Source organism: Pelophylax lessonae, assembly GCF_965119305.1.
Source record: "Pelophylax lessonae genome assembly, chromosome: 3".
Taxonomy (NCBI): Eukaryota; Metazoa; Chordata; class Amphibia; order Anura; family Ranidae; genus Pelophylax; species Pelophylax lessonae.
Window position 1 is genome coordinate 601,977,127 of NC_138770.1, and position 22,731 is coordinate 601,999,857.

Consider the following 22,731-nt stretch of genomic DNA (forward strand, 5'->3'; position numbering starts at 1 on the left):
TATTGTAATAGACATGTATACACATTATACTCACAAAACGATTATGAAACATGGGCAATAAGCAATGAGGCAATGAGGGACCACCAGGGGTCTCCACTTGTGGCAGGCGCAGCACTACAAAGTGCCTTATGCGCTGTGGCATTAGAAGAATTGGCTCTCTCTGACTTCAGTCTAACCAGACTGTCTGTTACTCTATAAATTCCTCTAATACCGTTCTATGGAAAGCAGTAGGTTTAAAGAGCACACCAAACGCTTAAAATATCTTCTTTATTAACTTCAACTTTTCTTCAGAGATAGCACTGACACTTTGCAGCAGACAGTCCATGTACAACATGTGCTGAATACAGTATAACAAATGGTGGATATATTTCTCTCTGTATTGCTGTTTGCTGTTTGAGTTGTTTGTTTGCTTGGGTTTGATTCGGGTTTGTTTCTTTGATAGTTTGATATAACTTTTGGTCCGTGTTCGTTCGGGTTTGATAATTTGGTTTGGTGGAACTACAAGTGAACACATATAACTAGTTCAGTATACAGCTCTAATCACATTGCTAACAATAGGAACGTGTATAACTGTTAATTACCTATTTTTGGCCACTTGCTTCCATAAAACTGCTCTGTGGATCTGTGTGTCTATTCAGTCCTCTCCTGTAGTGGAATGAGAGGGCAAGGCTGAAGCATGAGGCTTCAGAGAGAAAATGATGGGTGCAAGGCTGGCTGTAATTGGCCAAGACTGTAGCCGAGTGAGAGATTGGCTGTGATTGGCCACAAACTCCTTATGGGTAATAAAGTTTAACCCTGTGCTTTCTGGTTTCATCTCTGCTGTGTCTGAGCTTACCTTATATGCATACAAATGAATCTTACAGGCATATTTTTCCTTTGCTTCTGTGAACACAACATACAACTGTTATGTGACATCCAAACATGAAATCACAGTAAATAACTCTGCTTTTGTCTCTCACACATAAACATATGCACTGTATTAATATTATTAGCAGGTCTAGCTGTATATGCATGTAGGTCATATTAGCAACCTAGGACAGGTTCTAGCTGGCCAGCTACACTCCCACCAAAATTACCTATAATTCTATGTTCTCTATAGTAGGATTTGAACATGAATTTGGGGATTTGTCTTTTATCACTTTCAAGTAGAACAACTAACTGCTGTATAGGACGTTCCAACTTGAGTGGAGTAGTGAGACGTTTTCCCTTTTTGTCAAGTTTTGAGTCTCCTATTTGTAACAACGCTCTTCTTACTAGTCTGTCTTTATCCTTTTGAACTTCTAGAACTTTAGCCAATTTCCATTGACTTCTAGGTAAATCTTCTTCTTTCACTAATACTATGTCACCAACTTGGACATTTCTTCTGGGTGTTTGCCATTTACTTCTTAGCGTAAGATTAGCTAAGTACTCTTTCCTCCATCTATTCCAAAACTGTTCTCATAGATATTGAACTCTTCGCCATCTCTTTTTGGCGTATAAATCCTCTTTGGTGAACTTGCCAGGTGGTGGATGTATGTAATCAGACTTAAGATGAAGTAGATGGTTGGGAGTTAAAGGTTCCAAACTTGTTGGATCATTGATGTTGTCAACTGTAAGTGGACGACTGTTAACAATAGACATTACTTCATAGAATAGGGTCCTAAGTGAAGCATCATCCATTCTTCCGGAGTTCTTTTTCAACATTGAACTTAACACATTTCTTACAGTTCTGATTTGTCTTTCCCAAACTCCTCCTGTGTGGCTTGCATGTGGAGCATTCATATGAAAGTCACATTGATTCCCTGACAAATACTCAGTTACTTTTTCTTTGTCGATCTCTTTTAGAGCTTTCTTCAATTCATTCCTTGCTCCGACAAAATTGGATCCTTGGTCAGATCTAAGCTCTCTGACAGTACCTCTAATGGCTATGAAACATCTCAAGGCATTGATGAATGCATCAGTTGACATATCTTCTAACATTTCAAGATGAATTGCTCTGGAGCTTAGACATGTAAATATTAGTCCATATCTCTTGTACTCCTTGCGGTTTTGCTTGGTAATGAATGGGCCGAAACAATCCATTCCACTATAAAGAAATGGTGGTGATGGGTTTACAGGATCTGTAGGTAGATCTGCCATTCTTTGTTCTTCAGTAGGTCTACGTGCCTTTCTACAAGTTACGCATTTACTGATATACTTTGCAATAACTTTGCTTCCTTTCACTATCCAGTAACCACCTTCTCTCAAACAGTTCTGGGTAAAGCTTCTTCCTTGATGCAAGGATTTGTTGTGGTAGTGATCAATAATCAGTCTTGTGAAGGCAGAATTTTTGGGTAGAATTGCTGGATGCTTCACTCTGCTGGGTAACGATGCATTTTCCAGTCTCCCTCCCACCTTCAGTATACCATCCTGTAGAACAAGATTAAGCTTGTACAATGGGTGGTTGTTGGGAAGCCTTTTAGGTTCTTGACTGAGTCTCTTCAACTCTTCACTATAGAATCTCTGTTGAATAAGTCTTATGACTGTTTCTTCAGCTTTCATTCTTTCCTCTACATTCAATGATTCCTTCTTTCTGATTCCCTTTGCCAAACATTGAATTCGAGCTACTATGTTTATGACTGTATTCCATTTTTAACATCTGGCTAGTCTTTCAAGTATGTCATCTTGACACTTGGCAGCAGTGCTCAATGTTTGTACAACTTTTACTTCTGGAGATACACTCTTTTCTTCAGAACTTATGTCTGCAAAGTCAGACTCAAGGATCTTGATTACTTTTGCCGAACTTACAGTTGGTAACTCTTGGACGGATATTCGATGACACAATCCTGTCACCTGTCTTGAGTTTTCAATCTGCTGTTTTCCTCCAACAACACCCCATCCTAGATCAGTTCGAACAGCGTAGGGTTCACCCTTTCCTCCTGTGATTACCTCTCGTGGTACCAAAGCTTCGGGACAATCGTAGCCTATCAACAGTCCAACACCAAACTCCTTTAGCGGGGACATTTCATGTGATATGACAGATAGGTGTTCCCATTTATTGGCTGTTTCACAGGTAGGTATGCGATCTCGATCTAGAGGTATATCGTCTTTCGTATAGGCTGGAGGTAGATTTAATGTGAGGTTTGAATGAAGTCCTCTAACTCTCAATCCTTTAACTCTTTGACTGTTCACTAATGTATCTCTCCCCGTCATTGTGGTGAGTTTGAGCTTCACTGGTTCTGTAGCCACTTGTAATTTCTTGCAGATTTCTTGATCAATGAAGGTAACATCGCTTTGGGCATCCAATAGTGCATAGGCATATACCTTCTTATTCCTCCTTTTAGGATTTGAAATGCACACTGGTACGACCATTGATGTGCCGTTGCTTTCTCCTTCCCTTACTCTGTAAGAGAATACTGATACTTTCTTTTCTTCCTCAGCATCTTTAGGTATTGAGGATTCATCCTTCTTTGGACGTTCTTCATGTAATGGGGTAGGATGGCGTCCTTTGCAAACACTGCATGTGGCCCTTTTCTTACACTCCTTAGTAATATGTCCTTTTCTTAGGCATCCAAAACACAGTTGATTATCAAGTACAAATTTTTTCTTTTCATTTGACTTCTCTTTCAATTGTTGGCGCTTGTGTATGGAGTGGTTCTCTCCACAGAACATACACTTAAAGGTAGTCTGAAGATTTGTCAGTTCTGTCTCTCTACTGATCCCAGTAGTGACTTTGAACTTGCTCTCGTAGGTATCTAGACCTTTAGCTGCTGTGTTGGTTACAAAGCTAGTTACTTTTGCACGTCTTATATCTCTCGCAGGCCTTTCTTCTAAGGATTTTAAGGCATAAGATGCTGTTACTGGGTTACATGCTATTCGTGCTTCCTTATTGACAAACTCAGAGAACTTTTCAAAACTTGGGAAGTCCTTATTTAGATCTAACTGTTCAGTCACATAGCGATTCCACCTAGAAGCTACTCCTTCAGGTAGTTTAGCTAGCATCCTGTGGTTTTCCAGATAGTCGTTCAGTACTTCTAGTCCTCGTACATGTGGGATGGCATTGCTGCATGCTTGCAGGAAGTCACCATACTCTTGGAGTTTGAAATGTTCTTTAGGACCTATCTTAGGCCAGTTATTCAATTTCTCCCTAAATGCTCTTTGTACTAAGAAAGGATGACCATATCTTGCAGTTAACTTTTCCCAAGCTTGCTTGTAGGCTTCTTTGTCTGTTCTATAGAAGTTACCTTCAAGAGCTTTCTTTGCTTCTCCACCAACATATTTCTGAAGGTAGAATAACTTGTCAACTGGCCTGGAACAATAGTGCTCAATGATCATTTCAAAACTTGCCTTCCACTCTATGAACTTCATTATGTCTCCTGAAAATACAGCAGGTTCTGGAACGGGCAGTCTTGCTGGGACTGTTCTCTGTTGTCTTGCTGGGACAATAGTTACAACATTTTCCTGATCATTGCAGTGACATCTAGGAATAGGATCATCTAGTTTTATTTTCTCACCTAGTTCTGAATTAGGTAAGTCTCTCTCTTCATGTACTCTTAGTCTGGCTTCTATAATCTTGACTTCTTTCAGCCTTTCCAGACTTTCCATTTGATGGCGCTGTGCCTCCATTTCAGCTTCCATTTGATGGCGCTGTGCCTCCAATTTAGCTTCCATTTGATGGCGCTGTGCCTCCATTTTAGCTTCCATTTCAGCTTTTCGTAGGCGCTGCGTCTCGATGGCAGATTCCATCTCAATTTCTGCTTTCTTGACAGCAAGTTGCTTGACCAGTTCCTTTCTTTTGGCTATTAAGGTACTTGAGGACTCCGATATGTTACTGGCACTTCTGCTAGTGAAGGAAGTCCCGCTTGAGATTGTGGTTCCCCCTAAGGACCTAGCATAGTCTCTCATAAAGAGCTCGTTCATTCTCTTTCGTGCCTTAACTTCATCATAGTTAGCTTCAGATGATAGTTCTCTCATGAGCTTTACTAAATCTTTGGTGACTGCAGTACGTGTCCATGTTCCTTACAATATCCTGGGAAGGTGTCGTGGATGACCGCAGATTGGCATATGCTGCCATGAGCTCTGATTCAGATTCTTCTATCGTCTCTACAATATCACTCAAGTTTCCATTTAAACTTTCTTGCTTTAGCCTTCTACGAACATCTTTAATGTATGATTTCCACTTATACATTCTGGTGAAGTTTTTTCCTTTTAATGCTGCTTCTTGCTCCAAATTTTCCAGCACCTTTGCGGTCGGTTTTCTGATACGTTCTGAGCGTCTTAGTTCATCTGTTTGGGCTATATCAGTTTGGGGCAAGACTAATGCTGCATCTGACTCTTATACCTCAGACAGGTTCCCTTGCTCTTCACTTTCAAACTTATCTATCCTTGTATCCTCTAACAGTGGCAATACTAGACTTAGACATTTTTACTCTAAATGCTATAACACTCAATAAGAATATTAAGAAGACTTTCACTTTAAATGCAATAGGTACAGGCAATAAAAATTTCTTTCACTTTAAATGCAATAGGGTGCAGGCAGTAAAAAATGACATTCACATTAAATACTTTAGAGTCCGTGTACTAGAACTGCCCCTTGTTTTTTACTTACAGTCCTTTTATTCCTGAACACGAAAATGTCTCTTTTTCGTCAAGCCTATTGCAATGATAAGTAATAAAGGAAAGTTCTGACCTTATTCTGAAGAGCAGGATACTGCGATCTGTAAGTTGCTGGAACAAATATCAGTCTTAAAGGAGACTTGTCTTTTCTTGATCTGATGCTCTATGTAGACTTGCGATGCTTTGCGCTTACTTGCGATGCTCTGCGCTGACTTGCGATGCTCTGCGCTGACTTGCGATGCTTTGTGCTGCAGGCTTTGGGCCTAGTGGCGGGAAACTAGCTGGCTGCAGTACGTGGTCTCTCCGTGGGTAGCGGTGCAGGCACTCTAGCTCTGGACTTTGGCCTCCCACCATGCGTCTCTTTCTCTCTCTAGGAATCGCAGGAGGGTTGGCGCTCTTTCTGTGACTATCTTGCCTTTGCCGTTCTGCCACTTTAAGAGTCGGCTGCAGTTTGACTAAACCCACACGTTCTATGGCCTCTATGGTAGCTCCGCTGCTCAGATGCGCTCTTTACTGTGCAAGTTGAGGAGCACTATTACTTCACCCTCAAAGGGCTAAATAGTTCCACTGTGGCAGGCGCAGCACTACAAAGTGCCTTATGCGCTGTGGCATTAGAAGAATTGGATCTCTCTGACTTCAGTCTAACCAGACTGTCTGTTACTCTATAAATTCCTCCAATACCGTTCTATGGAAAGCAGTAGGTTTAAAGAGCACACCAAACGCTTAAAATATCTTCTTTATTAACTTCAACTTTTCTTCAGAGATAGCACTGACACTTTGCAGCAGACAGTCCATGTATAACATGTGCTGAATACAGTATTACAAATGGTGGATATATTTCTCTCTGTACTGCTGTTTGAGTTTGTTTGCTTGGGTTTGATTCGGGTTTGTTTCTTTGATAGTTTGATATAACTTTTGGTCCGTGTTCGTTCGGGTTTGATAATTTGGTTTGGTGGAACTACAAGTGAACACATATAACTAGTTCAGTATACAGCTCTAATCACATTGCTAACAATAGGAACATGTATAACTGTTAATTACCTATTTTTGGCCACTTGCTTCCATAAAACTGCTCTGTGGATCTGTGTGTCTATTCAGTCCTCTCCTGTAGTGGAATGAGAGGGCAAGGCTGAAGCATGAGGCTTCAGAGAGAAAATGATGGGTGCAAGGCTGGCTGTAATTGGCCAAGACTGTTGCCGAGTGAGAGATTGGCTGTGATTGGCCACAAACTCCTTATGGGTAATAAAGTTTAACCCTGTGCTTTCTGGTTTCAACTCTGCTGTGTCTGAGCTTACCTTATATGCATACAAATGAATCTTACAGGCATATTTTTCCTTTGCTTCTGTGAACACAACATACAACTGTTATGTGACATCCAAACATGAAATCACAGTAAATAACTCTGCTTTTGTCTCTCACACATAAACATATGCACTGTATTAATATTATTAGCAGGTCTAGCTGTATATGCATGTAGGTCATATTAGCAACCTAGGACAGGTTCTAGCTGGCCAGCTACACCACTGGACATCCTCAGCTGCCGCAGGCCGTGGAAGGATGTAGACCTCCAAAAAACAGCTTACGCATTTCGGGGGGTTCCCTCTTCATCAGAGCTCTGATGAAGGGGGAACACCCCGAAACGCGTAAGAATTTTTTTGGAGGTCTACATCCTTCCACGGCCTGCGGCAGCTGAGGATGCCCAGTGGAGACCCCTGGTGGTCCCTCATTGCTTATTGCCCATGTTTCATAATCGTTTTGTGAGTATAATGTGTATACATGTCTATTACAATAAATTGTTTTAAAGATAATGCGCTAGGCTGGTGCGCCCTCTGTCCATTTCTCTTTTCCAGTATCTTCTTTGGGTTACCACGTCCCATTAAGAGTGGCAGCACAGCCTGAATTTACTACAATTTGACCTGAATCGCATTTTCAGGATACCAGCCACAAGGCCACCCCTTAAGCGCAGGAGTCATTTGCTTTTTGTACATGAAAATCTTTGTGCAGGGTGCAGCTGAGAGTGGCATTGTCACACAAGTGACGGCAGGTGTGAGATTGGCTGGTCCTTGGTCATGAGTTAGTGAGAAGGGCAGGGATCTGATACCCACCACCGTCATATATGTGACCTCAAGGGTAAACATATTATTATTATTCAATGGTTGAACTTTATGTTTCACAGCTACTGAAGGATAAGAGGGCACGCTATAAATTGTTTTTATGAAGGACATATTTGAGCCATGTAAATGTTATTCCTGTGTGAGTGCCACACGTACCTCTTTTTTTCACCCATTTTTTTTGTATCCTTCCTTTCTGTTTTTTCTCAATAAAAATGTATTAATTAAAAAAATATTATCAGAAATTTACACAGCACTTTTTTGCTTTGTAGATGCCAGTTCTGCTGCAGTACACTGTATACATCATACAGTTATTTTTTTTTAAAGTAACAAAGAGAAAAAAAAAAACATATTTATGGTCTGAATTTAGTGGGGTCCCCATGCAATTTTTTACAAAACAAAAGGAAGCTTGCAGGGACGGTATATTACCAGAAATTTACACAGCACTTTTTTCCTTTGTAGATACCAGTTTCACTGCAGTACACATCATACAGATGCCCCACTTCACAAACTGATTGAGATACCCTCAGCCCTCATATTAAAAGGAATTTTGCATTGTACCCACTTTGGACCGCCTACCACAGATTTACCGCGGTAGATCGGCCCTGCTGTTCTGAATCATGTACATTTACGTGACCCAGTATTTCTGGGTAAGGGACACACGCATGCATGCCACCCCGGCTGTGTGGTTATTTATGACAGCACAAGCCAATCAGCAGGTCCCAGCCAATAACTTATAGCTGGAACCTGCTGATCAGCTGAGCAAATGACAGAAGAGAGTTCTGTGTTGCTAAACAGCACAAAACTCTCTACAGTCAGCAGCAATTAGGCACACAGTTAACCCCTTGATTGATCATAAATGTTAACCCTTTCTTAGCCAGTGTCATTGGTACAGTGACAGTGTATATTATTAGCATTGATCCCTGTATTAGTGTCACTGGTGATGTCAGTTAGTGAGTCCCCCCCCCCCCCAGTGTCAGTTAGTGTCAGATTCCCCACTGCAGTATCACAGTTACACTATAATTTTCTGATCACCACCATTACTAGCATAAAAAATAAATAAAAATTCCAACATATATCCCATTGTTTGTAGACATAATACCTTTCAAGCAAACCAATCAATATATGCTTATTGGGATTTTTCTTATACCAAAGACTTGTAGCACATTTTGCCCAAAATTTATAAACAAATTATTATTTTTTTTTTATGTGATATGTTTTATAGCAGAAAGTAAAAAATACAAAATAGGGTTTTTTTTTTTCAAAATGTTTGATCTTTTTTCATTTATATAATAAAAAATAAAAAACCCAGAGGGGATCATTTGCCACCAAAAGAAAGCTCTGTTTGTGCTGAAAAAAAAATGAACCTCATTTGGGTACAGTGTTGCACGACTGCCTAATTGCCAGTTAAGTAGCGCAGTTACGAATAGCAAAAACTTGCCTGGTCATGAAGAGGTTAAAATCTTTCGGAGCTGAAGTGGTTAATGTAACACTTTAGGCATTATTAATTTCACTGCTTCCTGCTAAATTATATTTTTGATTTGGAAGATTCAACTCCAGCTGCTTTTAAATGGGGTTCAGAATCAGTGACAGAACATATGATATGTTCGCCGAATGGCCGTCAAAATAAACTTGAGTACATTCATACATCCTTAAAGGCAGGAAGATCTAAATAAGATACCACAATTGGAATACAAAATGTAAGATGAGTTTACAATCTACCACATCACACAGCGCATATGATGAGAGTAACAAACATCCCCCAGGGGGAAGTTTTTGAATAACCATGGTCTACATATCAAGTCTACCTAGTCAAGTCTTCCTAGCACAGATAATGGTCCTGCCTATGCCAAGCCTTACACCTAAATAAAATGTCTTAGAATTTACAGCTGCTTACATAAATAGCCATTCCATTGAGGTCCGAGCTGGCAGAGGCAGCTGTTGGCGACGTGTTGGGCACCGTGTTTGTGCTGGTCTCACTGATGTGTATTTTAGATGTTGGTATCCCCAGAGCCCTACTGGCCACCTACAGTATATGAGAATAGAAAAATGGATATTAGCACAATTATTTTTATGTGCATATATTTTCTGCATTTTATTTATTTATTATTATTTTATTGCACAAGTAGTTGTTTAAAATCCCCAAAAAACAATTACATCAATGAAAACCAGACAGAGCTTCTAACCAGTGGCAGCACAAGGTCATCCAGTGTTTAGGGTAAAAAGGAAAAACTGCGCCCCCCCCCCCCGCCCCCTTACCCTCAGGGCTAAAAGCAGTGTGTGCAGTGAAATGCATGTAATGTTGGTGGTGTTTCTGAAAAGAAAAATATGTCCCTGCATTGGTGGTGTCACTAGAAGGAAAAAATGTCCCTGCATTGGTGGTGTCACTAGAAGGAAAAAATGTCCCTTCTTTGTTGGTGTCACCAAAAAGAAAAACTGTCCCTGCATTGGTGTATCACTGGAAGGAAAAAATGTCTTTGCATCGGGGGTGTTGCTAAAGGGAAAATTGTGCTGTGTCAGTGGAAAAAAAATGCCCCAGCCTCACTGATTTTAGTCTGAGGAGGACTTATAGGCATCTATGTTAGTGGGATGAGGGAGGGGAGCTGGGAGGTGAGCTCTGAGGGGTGCATGGCGCTAAAGGGATCTAGGTGGGGGGGGGGGGGCTCGGAGGTATGAAAGGGGACTGAAAAGGCTCTAATGGCTCATTTATAGATGTGTATCATTTCTGCCCCCCTGAAAATTGATCCACAGTGGATCACTTTTCAGAAAGCATTTGACAGGTGGTGAGGTGGCCTTATGTTGCTTCATTACCACCTGTTTTAACCCTGAAAATGTCTAAAAGAGGACTGATAATAAAAATTCAACTCAATGTACTATTTTGCTCCCAATGTCAGGGAGCCTTATGCAAGTGTCAGAGATCATACTTTGAGGACAATAAAGCTATATAGGAGTTGATACATACACACTGTACAGCAAAAAGTTTTTTGACTTCTGACCATCACTCTTACAATTATACGAATAAAAGTATGTGGACCCCTCCAAATGACTGAGTTCAGGTATTTCCAGTGAAGGGTACTGTTTGTTCTAAAGCATACAAAGACATTTTAAACAATTGCGCTCTTCCAGGACCATATATATATTTTTTTTTCTCAAAGGGGGGGAGGGGGGGACTGGAGTGAACACCACACAGAGAGCAGAGGTCGGGAGTAATTAACGCACAAAGCACAGGGGTAAGCAGGGCATCACATAGAACTCAGGGACCAGGAGAGTGTAATGCACAGGTCTGTAGACAGAGAACAACAACAAAAAATACCTTCCTCCCCAAGAAGTCAACTCTCTCCCCCCCCCCCCCACTACTACAGATTTCTTCCCACAGCACAGTTCCCCCCTAGTAGGTATAGCTCTCCCCATCCTGTAGAGCTTTCCCCCCTCCAACACAGCTCCCCACCCCCAATACAGCTATCCATAAAGCTCTGTCTTCCAGTACAGCTCCCTCCCAGTACAGCCCCCCCCCCCCCCCCAGTACAGCTCTTCCTCTTCAGTGTGGATCTCATCCCCAGTACAACAATCTCCCCTGTACAGCTCCACCACCTCGGTACTGCTCTTCCCCTTCAGTACAGCTCTTCCCCTTCAGTACAGCCCTGCCCCCATCAGTACAGCTTCCCCCTCTGTACAGCTGCCCCCTCTGTAAAGCTCTCCCCCCTAATACAGTTCTGATCCACCAGTATAGCTCTACCCTGCTCTTCCTACGCAGTACAGCTATCCTAAATCAGTACAGCTCTCCCTGCCCCAGAACAGCTCTCCAGCATCAGTACAGCACTTACCCCTCAGTACATCTCTCCCCCTCCATAAAACACACATACAAGACAATGACAGTTCAGAATAAATAAAGTCTCCTCTCAACTGGGTCGTGTGACTGGAGCTGGAGACAAGCAGCCTCCCTCACTCTGAACTGATACGTTAATATGTTATACATTAGTATGGGTGTCAAATGCATATTAGAATGTTCCCAACTCCAAAATTAATACACTTATATTAACAAATGAATTAACTCACATGCATCCTCCATGCTAAAACAATGGTATTAAACACAGTACCATCAGGTATTTGTATTACCTGAATCATCTTGGTATGCAGCCCCTGACCCATCTCTGTCCCACCATGGGTCAACAGAACTGACCCATCTGTGTACACATGGACCAGAGCTCCAGCCTGTAGAACAAAAGATACAAAGAGCATATACAATTAACACAAGAGGTATTGCAATGACTTGAGCTACTTCTTAAATATGGAAGTATTAGGGTTTTGTTTGTTTATCAGTGTGGTCCTTGTATTGTTTTACTATTAGTTTATGGCAAACTAGGGCAAGGGATCAAACTGAGCTTTTCCTTTACAACATTTAAAGGATAGGCCCAGTATTTTCAAAAGTATATTTTGAGTTGTTTTTGCACCGTTTGCCTTAAAATAATCCTTACTGACTTTTACCATTTTAAATGCTCATTCTTCCAAATTCATGCTATTGTATTGAATGTAGAGATTTGTGTATTAACCACTAGAGGGAGCTCTGTATTAGTTCATCCTCATTTAACGGTTTTGCTTAAAGTGGAACCTGCTGGATCACATCAGGCTGGCCCCTTTTGCAGGTATAGCCTTTGGCGTACCAACAGGAGTGCAGCGGCCTGCCCCGGGTGCCAAACACTGGGGGGGGGGGGGTTGCTGCTCTGGGGTGCCAACCGGTGCTGCTGAGTGGCATGTCCATGTGGTAAAAGCAGCTGCAGTAGCTGGGCTCCTCCTTCAGCCCACGCTTATTCGATTCAGCAGTCGGCGCTGGGAGAAGGAAACTACCCAGCTGCCCCATGACCATGCAGGGGAAGGTAATGCAAGGAATCCCATCGCCTGGACCAGAAAGAAAGTGATTGCCTGAGCAGCCTCCCTGTGTGCCCGGAAAGGAGGAGCCTCCCTGCAGCTGCATATAGAGGAATTGATCTTTCCATATTCCTCCTGTAGCTGCTGAGTGACTGCAGGAGGGAGAGGAGAAGAATCAGGCATTCAGCGGCTGCAGGAGGAATAAGGAAGTGCTCTTCGGTTCCCCTAGTGACCTTCGGCTTCTCCAGTTCTCTCTCCTCCATCATGTCCGCAGTCTCTGGCCATTTCTTGTATCATGTCTGCAGTCTCTGATCATTTCATGTATCATGTCAGCAGTCTCTGACTATCTCTTGTATCATATCTGCACTCTCTGACCATCTCTTGTATCATGTCCACAATCTCTGACCATCTCTTGTATCATGTCAGCAGTCTCTGACCATCTCTTGTATCATGTCAGCAGTCTCTGACCATCTCTTGTATCATGTCAGGAGTCTCTGACCATCTCTTGTATCATGTCAGTAGTCTTTGACCAACTCTTGTATCATATTCTTGTATCATATAAAAAGAGAAAGTATTCAGCGCTAGATCAATGAAAATCCCCTATAGACCGGCAGCAGCTGAACACTAAAAAGGCCAAACCAAGAACCTCAACAGTAGCAATAACAAGAGAAGTAGTGCAGCGCTAAATTAAAAATAATGCTAAAATAATAAATAATGATAAATGAAATGCTTTAAAAATCAGAGAAAAGTCCATAAAAGACCATAAGTGAGCAAGTAGATAATCACAGAGAAGCCTTCAGTGAAGAGGGATGAATAATATAGGTGATCCAAATGTATCAGCCCATCCACCAAGAGAACATACTGCCTCTCACCTCCACTTATCGACCACTAGGGGTCATCAGGCCACCATAATCACAATCACAGTACTCCTTCCACAGTTCCACTCCACTAAGCCAGAGGATACAGCTGATGGACATAGGCTTCTCACTGGACTCACAACTCAGTCAGTACATCCGGTGTCATGTAAATAAAAAAGATCGAATGCTCTCTGTCTATATTGCATTTATTCATAAAAAAGGCAGATACAACTACTCACAAGGAGGGCACTGTCACAGTGTCAATTGCAGACATTGCAGACATATACAGACAAGCCGATCATGCCGGGCGGCCGCAGGATGTACTGACTGAGTCGTGAGTCCAGTGAGAAGCCTATGTCCATCAGCTGTATCCTCTGGCTTAGTGAAGTGGAACTGTAGAAGGAGTACTGGGATTGTGATAATGGTGGCCTGATGACCCCTAGTGGTCGATAAGTGGAGGTGAGAGGCAGTATGTTCTCTTGGTGGATGGACTGATACATTTGGATCACCTATATTATTCGTCCCTCTTCACTGAAGGCTTCTCTGTGATTATCTACTTGCTCACTTGTGGACTTTTATGGACTTTTCTCTGGTTTTTGATGCATTTCAGTTATCATTTATTATTATTTATTATTTTAGTATTTTTAATTTAGCGCTGCACTACTTCTCTTGTTATATCTCTTGAATCATGTCTGCAGTCTGTGACTATCTCTTGTATCATGTCTGCAGTCTCTGAATATCTCTTGTATCATGTTTGCAGTCTCTGACCATCTCTTGTACAATGTCTGCAGTCTCTGACTGTCTCTTATATCATGTCTGCAGTCTCTGATTATCTCTTGTATCATGTCTGCAGTCTGTGACTATCTCTTGCATCATGTCTGCAGTCTCTGATTATCTCTTGTATCATGTTTGCAGTCTCCGATCATCTCTTGTATCATGTCCGCAGTCTCTGACCATCTCGTGTCATGTCTGCAGTCTCTAACCATCTCCTGCATTATGTCTGCAGTCTCTGACCATATCTTGTCTGCAGTCTCTGACTATCTCTTGTAAGGTAACAGCATTGATTAGGTAACTTTGTCTGTAGATCTGTGTATCTCTGCTTGCGTCTAGGGGACCTCCAGTGCTTGGTCTGGCTTGTGGATCTCTATAGTGATTATATTCCCTCAGCTGATGAAGTCACGTGTGCGTGACGCAACGTGTAGGGCAGAAGCATAACATAACGGAAGTGATGTTTTTGTACGAGCTTGTTGTTGTTTTATTATTAAAAATGTGAGTACATCAGCTGTTTTTATTCAATAAACCCACTGAAACTGTATTACACCATGGAGAGTTTATTTTATAGTTACACATAAAACGGAGGAATGGAGGAAGAATCCCAGGATTTCTGCTGAGGGGATATATACAGTAGTAACTATAGAGATCCACAAGCCAGACCAAGCACTTGAGGTCCCCTAGACGCAAGCAGAGATACACAGATCTACACACAAAGTTACCTAATTCATGCTGTTACCTTACAGCTTTCACACTAAAGATGCTTTTTTAAATAACACAATCTGCAATATGGACTTGTTTCATGTTGAATGTTTAACCCTTGCACAATATTTGCACTATTGTTTATTTTAGCACTATTACTGGTTATTTCTCATTGTGATCTATATGCATTGTTTTTTGCTATTCATTCGTTTACCAATACGACACCTTATAATTTAAATTTATTTGAAGTTTTAATATCAGGATACATTTTTATTTGCACATGTTTATAGTAGACATAGGCATTCTTTTTCTCTATATATTTATTTCTTACCCCCTTTTTTTGAGTACACCTTCACTATCCTAACAGCTCAGCACCAACATCACCTTGCATTATTATTAATGTGGAATGTATGTTCCTTGCTAAAGAACTTTTTTTTTTTTTTTTATAAAATTGTTATGGGTTCTGCTTTAACAACTGACTAGAAAAATATGTAAGCCACACCAGGAGTGCATTGTTTTCAGTGAGTCAGACAATTATGACTAGTATTGTATTGTAAGTAGGAACAATAAAGCACAGCCATTATGTAGCATTGCAAAGCAGCAGGCAATGCTACATCATGGCTGCCACAAATTCTACACAGAACTGACACTGTTCTCAAATATTGACACGTTCAAGTAACAACATTATTACTTTATGTAGCAACCTCCTAGTCAGGCGCTAGATAAAAGCATTGGGTTGCTTTCCTGCTTATCAGGGAGCAGGAGTTCTAGTTAGGCCTGTTACATGTGTCCAGGTGTGATTCATTGGTCTGAGGGAGTGTCCCCACTGTATCCAATAGGGGAGCATGTTGGACAGTGGAGGAAACCCAGCCAGTAACACACAGGCTTTTGTGGCAGTCCCAGTGGGAGGGCACAACAGTGGTGCATCCTGGGATTGACAATAAAAGCCAAGGGCACATGTGACACAGTGGCATAGCGTGGGGGGTGCTGGGGGGGCTAGCCACACCAGGCGCAAAATCTGGGGGGCGCATCCCACGGCGCGCCAGTGTCACTGTCCCCCGGCCGGCCCGATGTGCTCCTGCAGCACCTTAGATTTAAAAATGACTCCGCCCGGCGCCAACATGTCACCGCGCATGTGCCGAGTGGCAGCGGCGTATGCGCAATGACGTGTTGGTGCCGGCCGGTGCCATTTTTAAATCTAAGGTGCCTCACGAACAGGTAAGTGAGACTCCTCCAAAGTAGGTCAGAGGATGATGTAGGGGGAGTCAGTGTGGGTGTCAATGTGGTGGGGTCAGTGTGGGGGGGGTCAGTGTAGGTGTCAGTGTAGGGGGGTCAGTGTAGGTGTCAGTGTGGAGGGGTCAGTGTGGGGGGGTCAGTGTAGGTGGTGGTGTGTAGTGGTGAGGTAGGTGTCAGTATAGTAATCAGGTAGGTTAGTGTAGGAATCAGGTAGGTCTCTGTAGTGGTCAGATAGGTCTCTGTAGGTGTCAGTATAGTGATCAGGTAGGTTAGTGAAGGAAACAGGAAGGTTTTTGTAGTAGTCAGTGTAATTGTCAGGTAGGTTTGTGTAGTGGTCAGGTAGGTCTGTGTAGTGGGCAGGTAGGTCTGTGTAGAGGTCAGGTAGGTCTGTGTAGGTGTCAGTATAGTAATCAGGTAGGTCAGTGTAGGAATAAGGTAGGTCTGTGTAGTGGTCAGCTAGGTCAGTGTAGGTGTCAGTGTAGTGGTCTAGTAGATTTGTGTAGGGGGCGCAAACTAACCCCGGGCGCTGACACCCCATGAAGAGAGTAACTAAAACAGGAGCTTTACTAAACATCTTCACCATAGTGGCAGGGTGAAGCAGTGGCCTTGCCGCACACACTACAGCTAGTTGTCCCGAAGATTGTGCATAGTTTATAGTTGGAGTATCCCACTCATCCCTTCTCCTATCCCAGTTCCAAATAAAATACACAAAAACCAAATCCCCTGGACTGTTTACTGACTGAGCCAAAGACTTAAAGTGTTAAGAATTTGCCAGCTGTTGCTAAGGGTAACCCAAGGGAATCCGCTTCAAGCAGCTTCCAAGGGAGTAGTGCTACATTTAATTCAAACTGTTTATGTTCTATGTATATGTTTTAACACATATACCAGAAAATAATTGAAAGGGACGTACAATTGCATTAAATAAAGTAGCATTGTTGTAGCAGTGAAGTCCTTGGTGAAAAGAGACAGCCTGCAGTTGCTGAACCCAAGGAGAGTGCTGTATGCCAACACTAACCATTCTGCAAATCTGAGTTAAAGCATTCCTCCTCCTACATTCCATGGTTCAAATCTGCATGGCACCGTTTCACAGTTGTTTGCAAAATTCCCCTTCTAAGCAGAGGGAACCCTTGTTTTCTCCAAAACAAACCTGGTTGAGGAGGAGAAGGGTGAAACTGATGCCAAACTTGGTTGGAATGATAGCGATTCCCCTCTTCTTCCATCGATGTTGTCTGTATGACAATACACAAACACATTTCAGATATATAAAGCTTTTGGCTAAACAGTGACACAAGTAAAACCCAGACCCTTAACCTGCGTTCCAAATCACTTACTGCAGCTCCACTTAACAAAGCTTCTCACATGGGAGCTGGGTGTTTTCTGAGTCTAAGCAAGAGAAGACCTGTCCTTGCCAAAGAACTTGGCTCAAGTTCATTTTTAAGGCACCACTGACACCACAGCACTACAGCATGTGAAACTACAATCATGGGCCCACAGAGCGCTTCCAAACAGCAAAAAACCTATGCAGGCTTCTATCTGGCTTTCACATAAAGGAGGTTTACAGGATAGATTTTATACACACTAAAACAATGGTGTAAAAAAACAACCTGATTATTTTGATGTCACTTGATCATCCGCCTTATAATTAACTGTCCCAGCATAAAATGTATCAAAACATTCCTACACTGTCATTGTGCATGAAATCTCTTCAACCAATCTCCTGTATGGAAAAAAATATACAGAGCATATTCCACGCGTCAATGGGAAAGGGTATAATATAAAGTGCAAACAATCTGTATACCTGAGAGTATGTGTATAAATAAATAAATAAATAAATAAGATAAATAAGTGAAAAAAGCAGCTGCTGTAGGAAAAAGAGATAGCTAAAAGGTGATTGGTCTATTCTGACCAAATACAGCGCTTGCTGTGATGTAAATTAATGGATAGCAATATCCATTCCAATTATTAAAATGTGAATAGATAAACAAAAAATTGGTCATAAATTGGTAACAATAAAAATGATATATGTACACGTGAGTCATCAAAAATTCCCAATAAATAATTAAAACAGTGTCATATAGTGCATAAGTGACTGGTGGTATAAATAATAAAATTGAGAAATAAATAAATAACAATCAACAGTAAAAATTAAATAAATGTACAGTCCAGAGTAAACGGTGACTTTTGTGCTCAAAAAGGTATCATGTCCTTAGTGAAAGTGAATCTTCAAAATTCAAGGTGCACGTGCTCAGGCTTGATTGAATATGTCTCAGCAATTTCTGGTCCCAAGTGAATTAATAAGTTGGGTCACTTACCAGATGTAGTGGGTCCTAAATGCCATATGGCACTAGGACCATTCAAGCTTAAAAGCCCCCTGGGCTAGATGGGTTCCCTCTAAATGTGGTCCTACGGGCCTCTGTCTGCTTATACCCTGGATTCAGGCCTGTCTGACATTTGTGCTAATTCTGATCATCGTCCGGTTGTCTCTACTATTGTCAGTCATTGCTTTGTCTACCTGGTGTAACCTGGATTCTGTTTAGGATTAGTTTGTCTGCACCTGATCAGACTGCTGACCTGACTCTGCTCCTATTTCCTCTGATCACCTGAGGGCTTACTTGGCTCCAGCATCTGTCCTGTGTGTTAGTAGGCTGTCATCCCGGTGGCAAAGTAGGTCCACCAAGCTCTGTGACTGTAACGCTCCTGCGTTTTTGTAGTAGGCTGGATATGCAGCTGCAAAATCTCTACTCAGTAGTCATGTAGAGATGTGTTGAATAACCAGATCCAACTCTCCAGACTCATCACTGTGGGCCTGTCAGCTTCAACATACAGATATATACACACTCAATAAGATGTTCCTGGAGTGGTAGAATGTATATGACAGTATGAAGGTGTTGTGCTGAAGGGACAGGTGTGAACAGTGATAGAGATGGTAAGTACTTGATAGGTTTGTTCAGGAGAGTACTAGATGGTATCAGGTAGAGTGCAGATAGGTTAGTAATCGAGTATGGTGACAGGTGGTAAGGACAGCAGATGACAATTACAGGATAGACTAACCCAGTGCAAGGATAGATGGTAGTAGACTCAAGAGCTAGCAATCTATGTAGCAGTGCAGATGATAGATGGTAGTAGACTCAAGAGCTAGCAATCTATGTAACAGTGCAGATAGTAGATGGTAGTAGGCTCAAGAGCTAGCAATCTATGCAACAGTGCAGATGATAGATAGTGTAAGTAGGTTATGGAGGATTCCCCTGTGGGGTACTTATCACTAGTAAATGTTAGTAGTAGAGGGGTCCAGTAGAGAGGGGAAGATCCGGTAGCGAGATACAGGGATCAGTAGCGAGGTTCCGGTCTGCTCCTGGTAGAAGCAAACAGCTGGAGGTTCCGACAGCAAGACAGGCTTGAAAGCATGTGGATACACAAGGCAGGTTGAGTGAAGGGTGGAAACAGCATGCCGAGAGTGATCGGGTAGCGAGATACAGGATCAGATATGAAACAAGTTCAAGTAGCGAGATACAGGAGCGAGTAACATCTGGTATGCTGCTTCACTGATGGCAGGTTGAACGAACGATGTGAGTGAGAACGCTGGCGGTTGAAATAGCCGCTCTGCGGTGCTTAGCGATGACATCATCTGTCTTAAAGGTGTATGCGTACCACCTAGTAAGAAAAGGTGGGACGCATATTTGGAAGGAAATAAATTATTAAGGGTACCAGAGGTACCAGAATTTTACAGTGACAAAACTCCAGTTAGTACAGTTGCTGCCACCTAGACATGAAAATAAATATGGCTGCTGTTACCTGTTAAACTTCTCAATTGCCATTTTTCTCTCCAGGTACAAGCTGTTTCTCAGACACTCGTCCCAACATCGTTGAACACTGAACCCCTCCAGCTTCTGATTGAAATGCGTTAGGTCCCCCTCCTTGTACATGTTCAGCTTCCTGACCTGCTCATGGAAACAACATGTGTTATGATAATTAGAATCTTGAGATAAAAATGCATCATATAAAGAACACAATATTATTTTAACAATAGTAAAACACAAGTAGCTTTAGATAACAGCTCAGTTAACCCACAACTCTTCTTTTGAAAATGTCAAGCCCTTAATATGACCATCTGACCAGCATACTGTAGCTTCATTCTACATACGTGTTCTGGTGGCAATTTGCACACTTCGGCGATGTCGTTCATCCATGCCTCCACCACCATCATTGCCTGAGGACCACCGAAGCCCCGGAACGCAGTGTTTGAAGGTAAGTTGGTTTTGCACAAATATCCAGTACCTCTGATGTTTGGAATTTTGTAAGCATTGTCCATGTGGAATAAACTTCTATCAAGAACCTAGAGAGGAAAAGTGAATCTGTCATTAAAATGTACATTTCTGCAGAGCACATGGAAGCAATACCATATCTTAATGTTAACAAAACTCTGCTTCATTAATGTGATGTATAAACAAAAGGCTAAAGGCTAGGCAGCTTTGATGACATGGTCTCCGACTACAAGGAGCATTGCAAACAAATCAAAACTTCAACTGAACGTGTGTTCTTTAAATTACTACACACTTTAAGATTTCTATGCAGTTCAACCTAAAGCCAGCATATCATGTAATCCATTTGCAACAACACATGGCCAGATCAACATTTCTATGGTTTGTTCCAATTTAGGTAATACGTGTCATTTTTAACTCAAAATACATTACACAGAAATCATGGGAGGGGGCTTACTGCATGGGATAGATCCAGAGAGTTTCCAGCATTTGCATAGTAAGAAACTTCTAGGGCAGTTACTTGTCCACTTTTCTTGAATCCAACCTGCAATTGTGAGATGAAACAAGATGTCGTTCATGTCAATTGATTCAGCTCCAAATTTTAAAGTTTCCCTGTCATGAGAGAAGCATAGGAGCTGCCATTGTTGGCCTCCTTCTCAAATTGCTTGTTGCTTGGCTGGGTCTAACAGCAATACACTGATGCTGCAGATTAAAAAAAATCACTAAATGAGTGTCAAAGCGTGCAGGTTCTCCTGGACCCACAAGGTTATGGCTACCTACTCATAACTGATCTTTTGTCTGTATTTGACAATTGTTAATTGCACTATATTCTGAACAAGTGAGTGAACCTTCTTTTTTATCTGCCTTTTGTGTTTTTATGTTTTGCTCTGTGTCAACCTTCCTTTTAAGTGCTTGCTGCCTTGGCAGAATCTGTTTAACTTGTAGAATAATCTCCCTGCCCTGTGCTAGAAGGATGAGTCTTTAATGAAAAAAAAAAAAAAAACATGTGGGTGGTTTTCTACCCTAATGTCTGACCCTACACCTCTGGGAGCAGAGTGAGGACCGAGAACAGGCATAATTCTAAATTGTTGTGTACTACAATAAGATCTCACCCAAAAGAAAGGACTTCAATCTAATACCCCGGTATTAAAGGCAGGAACCATGGTCTGCTTGGTCAATAGGGAATTACTGCAAAAAATTGCCACATTCTTTAGCAACAGCCAACTGTATATGAAACAGACTGGAATGCATAAGGCTTATAAGACCTGATCTGACACAGCATCCGCACCCAGGGCTTGGCCCAGGCCCCCAGAGAAAAGCTTTCCAGCTTGTAACTGTAAGGAGATGCTAGCAGATCTAACTCTGAAATCTTGTCCAGAGATAATATCCACTTGGAGGATCCTTAATATATAGGAACCACTTATTGCCCAATTGGGCCACAGAATATGGATTCTTCCCAGAAGTTCTAAATGTAGATTCAAATGAGATGATAGAGACAATTTACTCCACCCAGATCAGTCATCTGTACCTCTTCTCAGTGCACTGACTTTGGAGGTTCTGACCTTCCCCCTGATGTAGGACACTACTGGAATGTTGTTCAGCCTCACTGGAAACGAAAAAGGCTACTGTCAGGTGACAAAAGGCATAGAGAACATAAAAGAGCTGGCCAGAAAACCGGAATGTTTAAAACAACTTCCCAACCGGGGAGTTCTACTGGCAAAACGGCTTCCCAACAGGGGAGTTCTACTGGCAATAACTCAGCAGCACAGAGGATTTATTATTGTGCCAATACCCCAGGCTTCATCTGCCTGTTTGCAAGACATGAATCTCTGGGTGCATGATCAACATTGGAAAAAAAAAAACCCTTTCAGGATAGGAGGCCGTTTCCATTGAGCACACCTCAATATAGGGATGGGAGAGACCATGATCCTAATCATCAGGTATTGGGACGCTGACAGGTGAGGAGAGGAAAGCCAGGATTACCCAGCATCCTACCACCAGTATTCTCTAGTGGTAAAACTATGTATCCTGAACCTTGATGGATTAAGTTCTCAGATACACAAGGATTTGCGTAGGAGTCACATGATCCTTTTTGAAAGACTAGCCTTGTAGGGTTCTGAAAACTCCCTCTGTACACTTGACAGGAATCCCTGTCTAGAGGAGGAGTGGATCGAGAACCCAGCCAGCAGACATGTATGCTGCATGATGTCTTGACCCATGTAGAAAGAGAGCTATGTCAGAAGACAGCTCTGGGAGTTGGAAATAGGCACCCCTCTGAGCAACAATAGTACTCCTCCTAAAATCACATCTGCTGGAATTGGAATTGCCATCCCTAGAAAACCACATTGGCTATCA

The 22,731-nt window shown here is 42.0% G+C and overlaps 1 protein-coding gene across 2 annotated transcripts in view; it reads right to left on the reverse strand.

Annotated features, from left to right (window-relative positions):
• Positions 1-22,731, reverse strand: part of XDH (xanthine dehydrogenase) — an 897,187-nt gene that overhangs the window by 753,633 nt on the left and 120,823 nt on the right. For both annotated transcript variants that reach the window (XM_082252550.1, XM_082252549.1), the window contains exons 24-29: positions 20,834-20,920; positions 20,259-20,450; positions 19,910-20,055; positions 17,265-17,346; positions 11,802-11,897; positions 9,583-9,711 (exon numbers count right to left, since the gene is read on the reverse strand). In XM_082252550.1, the coding sequence (XP_082108676.1) occupies positions 9,583-9,711; positions 11,802-11,897; positions 17,265-17,346; positions 19,910-20,055; positions 20,259-20,450; positions 20,834-20,920 (732 nt within the window). The remainder of the gene's footprint in view (positions 1-9,582; positions 9,712-11,801; positions 11,898-17,264; positions 17,347-19,909; positions 20,056-20,258; positions 20,451-20,833; positions 20,921-22,731) is intronic.